Below are 12,056 nucleotides of genomic sequence, written 5' to 3'. Positions count from 1 at the left end.
ATAACTTCACTATAATAATCAGAATAATCAGTTATTTATCATTTATCATCATGACCCATATAAACAATACATGATAACTAGCTCAATTGTATATAATCACATTCTAAAATATTAAATCTATGTTTCAAGTATAATTTATTATGTTAAATTATAAATGTTTGTGTTGAAACTGTGTTGAAACTTGGAAACAGTAACAGATAAAACATCAGAAAAGTATCACGTTATTTCTTCAAACACCAAAAATAGCCTTCCTTGGAACTAATTCTACTTTATATTTAAAACATTTAAATAAGAAAAATCTCCTGTATGTGCTTGAATGCAAAAACGAACAAAGATGTCTTTCCGTCATGTTTCATATTTTTAAAAGGACACAAAATTATTTTATTTATATCAAAAAACAGTTTCAAAATTATTTTATTGAATTGGACCTACTGTACATGCTTTTGTGAATAAGCATTAAATTAAATTATACAAGCAGAACAGGATACAGGTGTCCATATATGAAATGTATTTATAAATGGTTCAAAATTTGTTATTAATTACATTGTTAATACTCAATAAACCCACATTTGGCTCTACTACTCTTTGCTCTAAATTGAATATATAAGGGAATAATTGTTTATAAAATAATAATAATTTAATAATAACAATACAATATTTTTATTATCATAAATGTAATAAGAATTATAAAATAATTGTATGTTGCACCCCTTTAATAATAACAATAACAATTATTAATAATACTATGATTGTTATTATATTTAGCTATATCCAGACACAGTAAGTGTAGTAATATAATAGTAATATTATTAGTGTTATTATTAACAATATTATCATGCACGCTTGTCAGCATCCTATTAGCTAGCGAACAAAATAGCAGACGGAACCGGATGTTACGTCACCAGTCATTGGGGTTGACTCTCAAAAATGTTCACACAAAACACGTTTTTATAGCTTTCTAAGTATAGTTTTAAATGCAGAAAACAATTCTAAACGCATATAAATGACCATTCATTGAAGTCCGCCGCTCCGAGAGACACCACACGGACACCATCTTCCTGTTGTGTCATGACCTACTTCTTGAATTCAATAGCGTTTCTCATCTTCTGTATCAAAATGCCGGCACTTGCAACTTTCTTTGGCTCCATCTTGGGTTACAATACTGAGGTGAGAAAAACTATGGAATTCAAGAAACAACTCGTGTCAAAACAGGAAGTTGGCGGTTGTTGATCTCGCTGCCACATATTGTCTTTGAGGACAGTCGTCAATAATCACGTCTTCATTGAACGTAAAAGTAACCTGAAATGTTAATTTATCCCAAATGCAAATGAAAAGTTTAGTTCGTTGCTAAACTAATTGTAAAGCTACAAAAACATGTTCTGTGTTAACATTTTTGGGTTTCTGGAACGGATTAATTGGATTTGCATTATTTCTTATGGGAAAAATTGATTTGGTTAGCATCTCTTTCTGTTAGCGAATCAATGACGCTCACCACGGTTCCACTGTATGTTGAAATCACCACATACGCTAACAGTCACAGGTTTGGAGACACTTTATCACGTTATTGTATGAGAAAGTGTCTCAACATTTTTGACAATTACCCTTCAGTCAAGTTCTCTGAACGTTTCCTTAATCCTGTCCTCAAACATTTCAATATTACCACTTTGTAGTTCACATTTTTTTCTCCACCTCGACTCCATTCCTTTCTCAGTATCAATCCAGCTTTCCCAGACCGCCATTATTTTGAAAGGTAGATGTTTACATACTTGATGCTGTGAGATACAACGTGTAGGAGAGTCCACGGACCGTTTCATCAAAACTACTTTGCAACTTATTTTGAAAAGCCTTTCTCTCTTTACTCTTTCTCCACATTCCTATCCTTGTTTTTTTTTTCTTGATTTCATTGACCTTCTCCTGTGTCGGCGCCAGGACAAATTTAGCGGCCTGGTTTCTGGAGCGACCAAATAGTAGCACACAACAGAGGGGATATTTGTGTGTGTGTGTGTGTGTGTGTGTGTGTGTTTGTGTGTAAAACCAAATACACAAGTATGTACTGTATACTGTATATACTCACTGGCTACAGCAACCTGCACAATCTAATTAGAGCTGTGTATGAATGCTGTGAACTAGAACAACAAGTAATATTCATAATAATAGTAATAATGACGCCCAATCTCAGCTGGGATAGGCTCCAGCTCACCTGTGATCTTTAAAAGGATAGAAATGGAATGAGTTAATTCAAGTTATGGCAAGTATAACAAGTAATATTAATAATAATAGTAATAATAACGCCCATTGTCTCATTCAAAGTCACCTGGGATAGGCTCCAGCTCACCTGTGATCTTTAACAGGATAGAAAACGAATGAGTTAATTCCAGTTAGGGCAAGTATAACAAGTAATTTTGATGATAATAATATTAACATGCTCACCCAACGTTAGCTGGGATAGGCTCCAGCTCGCTTGTGACCTAAACGGTTTAATGTTCAGTGTCAAACTCTCTGGGCCGTTCTGCAATTTAATCCAGCCCGTGGAAGTTTTGGGAAATAGCATTGAGTTGGCCAAACGAAGTGCTTGCAACGATTTGCGTAACCCCATAAGCGGTAGAAAAAGAATAAATAAAAGTTATCAATAGTATAACACATTTAAATAATAATAATAATAAAGTTCTCATGCCGTACCGCTGGGATAGGCTCCAGCTCACCCATGACCCTAAACAGGAAAAGCAGTAGCACCTGATAATAATTTAACAAATAATAATAATTCAATATTTATGATTTATTATATTATTGCAATACATTTTAGAATGATAATAATAATTTTAAGGAAATAATGATTACCTTTAACGTGTAATGTGCAGTTCTACATACAAGCAATTCTGTCTTTCTAAAGGCAGGTGTACCTAATGTGGTGTCCAGTGAATTTAGTAGGGTTTTTTTCTTTTTTAAAAGGTGAAGCTATTGTGACTCAAACATAGAATTGCCACATTTTGGCGTTAGGGTTCGTAACTGCAGCTAAACAGAACTGTATGTTCAGTATATCCATTTAGAGACAAAACAAGTCCAGTAATTCCACCTAGAGACTCTACCATGAGCGCTTTCCCTCCGGAAAGTGTCGTCTATGCAGAATGTGTCATGTTATTCTGGGATGTTGCAAAGGAGGTAGTGTCACCATGGAAATATCCAGATCCTCCCTCAACCCCACCCCACCCTTTAGAAGCACTCCAGTCCCATTCTCGAGATTGCCAAGCCATGCTGGGGAGTTGCCATGTCACCATCAGCGGCGTGCCATTGTCGTCGGGCGGCCCGTGACGACGTGTGCGACACCACGGGCGAGGCAATGCAGTCGGAATGACACTGCGATTTGGGGGAAGGGGGGGCGTGTGATGTCTGAGGAGTGAGTCATGTCGGGGGGCTGCTAGGTGTTGCTTGGTTCCCCTTGCACATAAACATTGTGACGTATCAGAATACTGTACTTCATCTGTGAGGACCCAAATAAGAACCACTGATTCTTCCATGTTACAATAAGAAGGAAAGGCTCACAATAGCACGTCATTGTATTATTGGTTGCTATCACTGAAGGAGTGCAGTTAAAGGCGTCTCTTCGAGTTTGCACTTGCGCCACGGCTGTAAGACCATGCTGTATTTTGTTTATTTGGTTCTTTTCCAGTTCTCATGGGTTGGTTTGGAGAGGACAACACACCCGCACAAGTCAAATAAGGCAGACAGACGTGTGAGTAAGCAAAGAAAGGAGAGACACAGGTGCTGCACACCAGTCAAAAAAAAAGGAGCACACATGACAGCTGGGCTGTCATGCAATGACTTATTCTTTGGCCTCCACCCAGACAAATGTATGTCTACCATCCATGTAGTTGGAAGGTCCATCAGATAAATGGATGCATTCGTGTTAAAATAGCAGGTTGGAAAACCTAAATGCAACCACCTGAACAGCAAAACGTTCCATATCCCTTCAATGAGGAGCAGAACCTCCAAAATTGAACACAATCTGTAACACTTGTGGGTAATAATGTGCATCGAATTCATTTTTTTCAGGCTCAAACTTTCACTTTTTTTTATCTGAACAAGCAACGAAGTAACAATTCCAGGAAGATTACCTTGTAAAAGTAGTGAACTGCTGTATTATAGGTCTACTTTGATAAGCACATAAAGGTGGAGGAGGAAGAGGAAGGTGTTGCAGAGGGAAACTGTTTTAAGTATTACTTGAATCAATAAAAGCCTTATGATATTTAATCAATGTTGTTGATAATATGCAGTAGTACAAAGCAGTCAAGCTGTCAAAAGTTCCATTTTCTGGTTCTATGGTTACCATCACACTGTGCCATCACGTGTGTGGGGCCTCACACAAGCAAAGCCTAAGAAAAAGCTAAACGCACTTGCAGCAGACTTGAGCTGTCTTGCATTGCTATGGTTTCTCATTGACTTTTGAGTACGATTTTTTTTTCAGAACACCCAGTTGTTCTACAGTAGGAGGTGTGTGTGTGTGTGTGTGTGTGTATTCTATTCTCACATTGGGTTGTGCAGCTTTGAAGCCAAGATAAAGCACATTACACCATAGTGCTATCATTGTGTTTATGCAATAGATTTATTTCTCAAGAGCCATAAACACAAACAAGCCACACTGATCTTTTACAGACGACATCTATACAGCCAATGTCGCTCCCCCGTCAGGTCATTGCTGGCCGTACAGTCCTTACAGATTGCATGCATGCCGCCTTGAGTGCTAATGTACAGCTTGTCAACACAACACATCACAGTGGGATTTCTCGCCCCCTGGTGGCAGTGAAATTAAGCGCAACTAAAGAGCCCAAAAATTCAATGACAACTTCACAGAAGCCTGGTGACACCTATACAGCTTATGGAGAAGGCTCAAAACATCATCACTCAAAAGGTAATGAAAGTTTAGATACTACAATGTTCAAAATAACACAAGCATCGAAAAAAAAATGCAGCAATAAAAAAATCCTAACATGGCAGTGAAAACAGTCAAACCAACCCCCACCACCCTCCCTCGAAGTACTAAAACCATTTTACAGGCTACAATTCAATTCATTAAGACTAGTTTTTTTTTTTTTCATTGGACTAATTTGACTGACAGCTCTTCAACAGAGCAAAGTGCAGGAATCTCATTCATTAGTGGTGGCCCTACCAATTTCAACTCATAAATAAATTAAATACAACATCCTCGGGTATTGTTAATTAATCTGGTTCAAAAGGGCTGGTAAAATAAGCCCTCCTGAGAGAAAACATTAAAAAGTTCAGAGTATGGCAATGTGTGTTGCACCGTCATTTTGAGACTATTCTACGCACAAAAACATCAAATACTGCAGAGGCTGAAATCAATGAGTAAGTCAACTCATGAGCACACTGACTTCCACAAGATATCACAGGAAATAAGAGCATTGTGCTTTCTCTTCAATTGGGTCTTCAAATTGTATCCAAGAGCCACAAAAAAATAAAAAATAAATTCAAATTCTTTGTAGTACAAGCAAAATGTACTTCAGTAATCCCTAAAGACAAACAACACTCCTTTACAGATGGCACCAACCAAGAAGCCTTCATGACATCTCATGCTTTTACAAGCACCTGCACTCATAAATAAATATATCGCTCTGCTCCTACTGATCCATTATGTGAATGTGGCACAAAGACAAAAGTGTCTCCAGAAGTCCTTCAGAGACTGATGCTGAAGCGTGCAACCAAGAGCAAAGTGCTGAGGTGACATGGTGAGGTGGTGTGCACATACACACACACAGCATGCAAATGAATGCGCTGATGGGTGTGCATGTTATTTTTATGTTAGGTTAGAGGACGAATATCTTTATAACTTTCTGGATTATTTTCCCACATCCTGGGCAAGGAGCCTGGAATTTATGGAGCCTCCTGGCACATGGGAAGCAGGTCAGTAGGTGAGCTGTACGTCCGTGGATAATATTTCCATTACGCGGTCGAACTCTGCAGAGCTTGCACGGCTCCAGCAGTGCCTCTGGTCTAACTTCCACCTCCATGCCCAGACTCTCCTGACCCTCCCCGCCTGAGAGCAGCTCGTCCTTGTAGCCGACGGGGCGCCGAGGTCCCTTCCCTTTGCACGTAATCATGGTGGGCAGCGGCCGATCTGGTGTGGAGTGGGAGGGCAAGATGACGGGATCCGAAACCGTCCTGATGCAGTCTGGGATATCGATGCCGGTGTCGCTGTCATCTTCCTCGTCGTGGCGGGTGAGAGCGCTGCATGCTGGGATGTCAGGAACAGAAAGGGAATGGGCCAGTCGGGGCACATCTTTGTACCAGTTCCTGCGGAGGGCCCAGCAGCGAACACAGTACCTCTGGAGAGGAGAGTTGTACTTCCTGCATTCGCTGCACTGCCATGCATCCTGACGGGAAAAGTCACACTAAGCTGACACTAACGACTGACAAGAAGAACAAAAGAAAAGAGACACAATACAAACCTGTGTGGAGATCTCAGTATCTGTGTCATCACTGAGGCACTGGGAGTCTTCATCAGGCTCCTCCTGCATCTGAATAAACACAATGACATCAATGGGCACTCCACACACATTTAAAACAGACAGTTGGGCTTCAACATTTTATCATGTCACCCAGGGCTGGGCGTTATCGATATTGACATGATATCAAAAGCAAGGAAGGAATAAGCGACACCTCGGTAATGTGGAGGTACTTTGAATTCAGAAAATAAAAAAATATTGTTCACTACCTTAAAACTCCAATATGAGGAGTGTGGAGTCTGCCATGCTCCTCGTGAAAAGGAAAGGCAAAGTGGTGTGCTATTATAAGGAGGTGTCCTATCACATTGCTAAGAGATGGTCCCCGTTGCAACGGTGGAAAAAAAACGGCTTTAAAAACCTGCTGAAAACGATGGACTCACGATGTCCAGCGAGCTTTGCAGTCACAACTATTTAGCACGACAAGCTCTACCACAAATGTACAAGGAAGACTGACAGACAGTTGCTAAGCCTGCTGGCACAAAATAAAAGCACATGCTTGTGTCTTCTAAAAATGTTCATCTACTGTTCATACTACTAAACATACTACTGTTCAATTGAAAGTATTTTTGACCGGGCACTCCTTCATATTTTTTTTTTTTTTATTAGCTAAGGATTTGAGCATAGCTAAAGATCTGTGATAAAAAATATTATATTTGGCTTTTTCTCGTATTTATTTTACAAAGTGAATGGCCTACTTTATTTCAGAGGCTATTTTTAGATGAAATTTTTTATGTACATCTTGATCTAAACTCACTTTGCTTAAAAAATTACCGGAATAAATATATATATATATATACACATATACACACACACATATACATATATATATATATATATATATATATATATATATACACACGCTCACTTTACACTGCTATCACAGTTGAAAATGCAAATTGACTTCCCCGTATATGTACTCGCATATTAATAAACACCCACTTAATATACTAAAAGTGAACAAAACTTGGCTCCTACCTCTAGATCTGACTTCTCCTCCTTTCCACCTCCATCCTCCTCCTCAGGCAGAGCCTCTCCTTCTCCTGCGCTTCCCTCCTCCAGCGCAGCTTCCTTCATCTCCACACTCACTTGCTCACTCCCACCCTCTGTCAGGAACCACAGGTCGTCTGTGGTGTCCGACACAATAGCCGTGTCCTCCTCCTGTGCAGGAGACATCTGACACATCAGTCAGACCACCATTGTCACGCTCTAATTTCTCTTGCTTGACAACAATCACCTTTTTGATGGGAAAGTTAACAAAAACGCACCAACAAAGTCAGTGATTTTTCACGTCATGGCCCACCACAAATAAAATTGGACCAACATAAACACATTATAATGGGACTCTGGAATTATAGCTTGCCATTCCAACTCTGTACATTAGATAGCATCATAACTCTGGTGCTTAACACACCTCATACACACCTGGTCTGCCTGAGAATAAGAAGACAGAGGGATCACTGTTGCCAACTTTGTCGCTATATTTAGCAAATACTCGGATACCTCTGCATTCTGTTTTTTAAAAACGAGACAAGCAAAAAATCTAGCGACTTTTTCTGGTCCTAAGACACACTTTTGGAGACTAACGTGAAAGCACATATCACTCTTCTCAGTGAGCAGCCAGTGGGCCGCCCTGTCTAAAAGCATTCACGGGTGGCTCCACCTTGCTTGCAGCATTAAAAAAACACACACACACAAAAAGAAGCGACAGAAGAAAGTTCATTTGTTTTGCTAAACATATTTGCTTTGCTTTTCATGAATATTGCTGACTTTCCACAGCATCCATAAAAATGACATGCACAAGTGTCGTGGCCAGGTACGCAAATTAGACGATGACATCATCTAGCCTCACCTCCCACGCAACCCACTTCCACAAATAGATTGCAGTCCTGTGGGAAACTGAAATAACGAGCAACACACGGGTGTTCTTACTTGGTTGGTGTGAATATCAGTAGAGCCATTGCTCCTGCGGTTGTAGTTACTGCGGAGGTTACCCAGAAACCACCAGGGCAATCCAGACAGGTCCCACTCATCAAGAGTGACCTCTAATTTGGGTCGTTTGCAGGCTGAACGTGGCAAACCTTCAAGTGAGTCTGCAGAGGTTTTGAAAAGGCTTGTTTAGTTTTTTTTTTTTTTTTACATGAGTCCTTAACTCTATGCAATTACCTTCATCAGGCTCCCGAGGTCTTCTTTGGGAAGAAGTCTGCAGGGGAGGCCCGTCACTGGTAGCCTCTAGTCCTGCTTTGATCACACCCCCGCACATCTACATGGGGAGGGAAGGTGGAAATAAAACACATTAGAAAAATGAACCGTAACTGGTTACTGGGAGGATTCGCAGCTCCATGTCAAGATGGCCTACATGGGTGGGGGGTGGGGTGGGGTGGGGGGTGGGGCTATGGGGCGTGTGGTGACAATTCGGGTACTACCTGTGTAGCTGGGAGGGGAACAAATACTGGAAATGAAGACAAATTCAAAATAAGCAGGTGGAAGCACAACAGGCAAAACGTGTTATAATCTGGTCAATATTGAAATGTGTATGACTGACAGTAATTTATCCTTGTGTAGCTTCACTTGATGGTTTACAGGGCCACTGTAAGCAAAATGCACTTAGCTTTATTAAAAGCTAATGAGACTGCTACCAAAAATCCATCATCATACAACTAAGTGTCTTTTTTACATGATCAGTTTGGTGATTTGACTGAAAATGAGTTGACTTTGGGAGTGCATTCACAAGGACTAGTAGCCAACACAGGACTTGACTACTGATAAATCATCAATATATCGGTTAAGCGGTCATTTTAGGATCAGATTCATCCTGAGACGAGGTATACGCACAACAAAGGAACCAGCCTAAACAGGACAGCACTGCTGTTAGTGACCAAGCTTCTAAGCAGACTGTTAAGACTGCTGTACACTGTAACACAGTAATTCCTACGTTCAACTAGGTGCCATGTTAAAATGGCTGAAGGCAAAGGCTTGTAGTAATTAAATTAAGCACAGCCTAATAGCAGTGAACTTCCAAAAGTGCAAGTAGGAAGACAAGGAAAGGTGAAGAGGTCCCGGGTTCTCTTTAGGCCAGTGTCTGATCAGGAGCTGCGACCCCCCCATAGCGAAGCAGAGAAGAGAACTCTGAGACAGACAGAGACAGTGACTCTGTCCCCCATCCATAGTGGAGCTGGTGGGGTGCACATAAGATGCAGGACCTCCCACCAAACAATACCGAGGATGGGGCTGTACAGAGACGGTGCCACTCTGTACAGAAGGACACCGACGAAGACAGCAGCCCCTACCCTCCTCATCTCAATGCACACAATCTGACGCGTTTTTGTTTTGCAACCCACAATCAATGAAGTTGTAATGTGCGTGTGCACCACTGGATGTCACTACATCTTACAAGTAGGCCCTTTCAGTTGGTTTCCCCATTGTGTGTAGTGAGGCGAGAAAGGCTGGGGGGGCTCCGTTTCTTCTCAGCACCATGTTTCAGTTTTACCTGACCACGATCCTCCACTCCGCCCTCTACACATTCATGGCCCACAGAAAGATTCTCTGCAGCGTCTGCATTTCAGATAAGACACAGTAACAGAAACAAGAACACCACCACACACTCTGACTAAGGCCTTCTTTGGTAGATTTGCAGGAAAGGCCGTTTTTCTGACAGTGCCCTGACCCTCATGAGACACACATTCATCGCAAACACACACTTTTGGACTATAAGATGGAATATATTCACCATATTCCGCTTTCTGTTTGAAACAATAAAATGCTGAGTCCATCATAACCAAGAGCAGAGGAAATGACATCATCTATAAGGTACAACAAGTAATGAAACTTAGTTGCTTACCAGCACTACCGAGTACTATGACGTATTTCTTGAGCATCTCATACACTGGGCTGTTAAACAAAAACAAATATTCAAACAAAAGCATTATTTTTTTTAAAAATGATGTGGTGTGTACCTTGGGTTTTTCACAGAGAAGCTGTCCACTTCCAGCAGCTCTCCTAAGGGGTCATCCTGGCAGTGGACGATGTGCTGCCTCTGTTTGTCATAGAGCTGCTTCCCATTGATGTATTCACCCAGGTAGTGCATCACCTGCACAGAACACTGAATATTAGACTCAAATACACATGCAGATACATATACCATAAAGGCAGTATTAGGATACCACTACAAATCAATTAAACCCCAAGAGGGGGGCATTAATCGTGAGTGTGTGTTTAATGAGTATACATTGAGTGAATATATGTAAAATATGCCAGGGGTCATTATAAACATGGTATTTTCCCCAAACATCCAATTCGTAATTAATCTGACTATTTTATGCTGAAGTGGTTTTGTAGAAAAAATAACCTTACATGAAAATCTACGTTGCTGCCAATCTCAGGTCCTGATTATAATAAGATATTTTTTGTCATGTGAACTTTAAGGACTTCCTAAAGATTAATCAGTGGCTAGACTCACATTACTTTGACATTTTGGAAAATTCAACTGGAACTGTCCGTCTGACGCTTGGATATGTTCGGTGTGGAAGAAAAAAGGTTTTAACTCCCAACACAGTGAGTATTACACTTGACAACTAACCTCTTTGAGTGTGAAGACATCCTCCTGGGCTCCAGCAATACGCAATAGCTGTAAGAGTGGGGCTTTGGGTTGGACCTGAAATGAATTGATAAACACTTCCATAAGAAAATAATGAATGGGGATAAATTAATATCCATTTTTATTTATTAAGTTCCCACATACCTGATTCCCATCTCCAGGCCCTCCAGCCCTGCATGATGAGCTTGAGGCAGAAGTCTCGGCTGATAAGGAGCTCATAGTAAACGCTGAGATGCTAAAATAATCATCATATACATCAGTGGGAGAGCGTGCCGCTTGACGTCATAGCACGAGGTCAAATGTACTCTACAAATGTAGTAAACCTATTGTTCGACTTCATACTTTTCTTGTAAAATTCGATAGATAGCAAGCCACGTAATAACAAAAGGCATTATTGACGCTAAAATGCATTCACGATGGTATCCGAAGCTCCTCGCAGCTGCAGAGATAGATGCGCTATGCTAAACCATTGCACAACTCTTTTCTGAAAAGCACAAATATAAACCAAAACACGATAGACTGCACGGAATACAAGAAAAATCAAAGCTAGCTACTGGTGAGTAAAGTAACATAACCGAATGACTAAGGCGTGTTTAAACCCTGTCTAATATGTAAAAATAACGTAGTGTAGGCTAAACGCTAGTTAGCATGGTGCTTACGAACCAATTCCTGAACAATAGGTACATTAAAACGGGTCTCACCGGAATAATCTGGCGTTACTTTGTAGCCATTAACTTGGCCCATACGCATTGTTGCTTTGAGGGCATTTTTCGAACATATCAGAGGTTAAACTGAAGCGGTTTTACACCAGCTAAATACAAGCTAATCAGTTAGCCTAACTGACACTGCGTTCAAAACGAAACTTCCGGAAAGGATGTTACAATGTGACGAAGTAGCGCCCCCTGTTGTTCAGTAGGTACAATTGATGGATGGAGATAATGGCA

The 12,056-nt window shown here is 40.7% G+C and overlaps 1 protein-coding gene across 2 annotated transcripts; it reads right to left on the bottom strand.

Annotated features, from left to right (window-relative positions):
* Positions 1–4,269: 4,269 nt before the first annotated feature.
* mdm4 (MDM4 regulator of p53) lies at positions 4,270–12,008 on the bottom strand. 2 transcript variants are annotated; one of them, XM_054784856.1, is made up of 11 exons: positions 11,814–12,008; positions 11,257–11,347; positions 11,095–11,169; positions 10,472–10,605; positions 10,357–10,406; positions 10,006–10,070; positions 8,682–8,778; positions 8,448–8,608; positions 7,494–7,676; positions 6,462–6,530; positions 4,270–6,386 (listed from the first exon to the last, which is right to left on the bottom strand). In XM_054784856.1, the coding sequence occupies exons 2-11, from the start codon at positions 11,329–11,331 to the stop codon at positions 5,820–5,822; spliced, it is 1,476 nt and encodes a 491-aa protein (XP_054640831.1). In that variant the 5' UTR covers positions 11,332–11,347; positions 11,814–12,008; the 3' UTR covers positions 4,270–5,819. The 2 variants fall into 2 exon arrangements, with proteins under 2 accessions (XP_054640831.1, XP_054640830.1); XM_054784855.1 differs by having other exon boundaries at positions 4,280–6,386; positions 7,494–7,691; positions 11,814–12,006.
* Between the last annotated feature and the right edge of the window lie 48 nt (positions 12,009–12,056).

The sequence above is a fragment of the Dunckerocampus dactyliophorus genome, chromosome 8 (genome assembly GCF_027744805.1).
Source record: "Dunckerocampus dactyliophorus isolate RoL2022-P2 chromosome 8, RoL_Ddac_1.1, whole genome shotgun sequence".
Taxonomy (NCBI): domain Eukaryota; kingdom Metazoa; phylum Chordata; class Actinopteri; order Syngnathiformes; family Syngnathidae; genus Dunckerocampus; species Dunckerocampus dactyliophorus.
The sequence above is the reverse complement of the archived record's forward strand: the minus strand, read 5'-3'. Positions and strand labels throughout refer to the sequence as shown.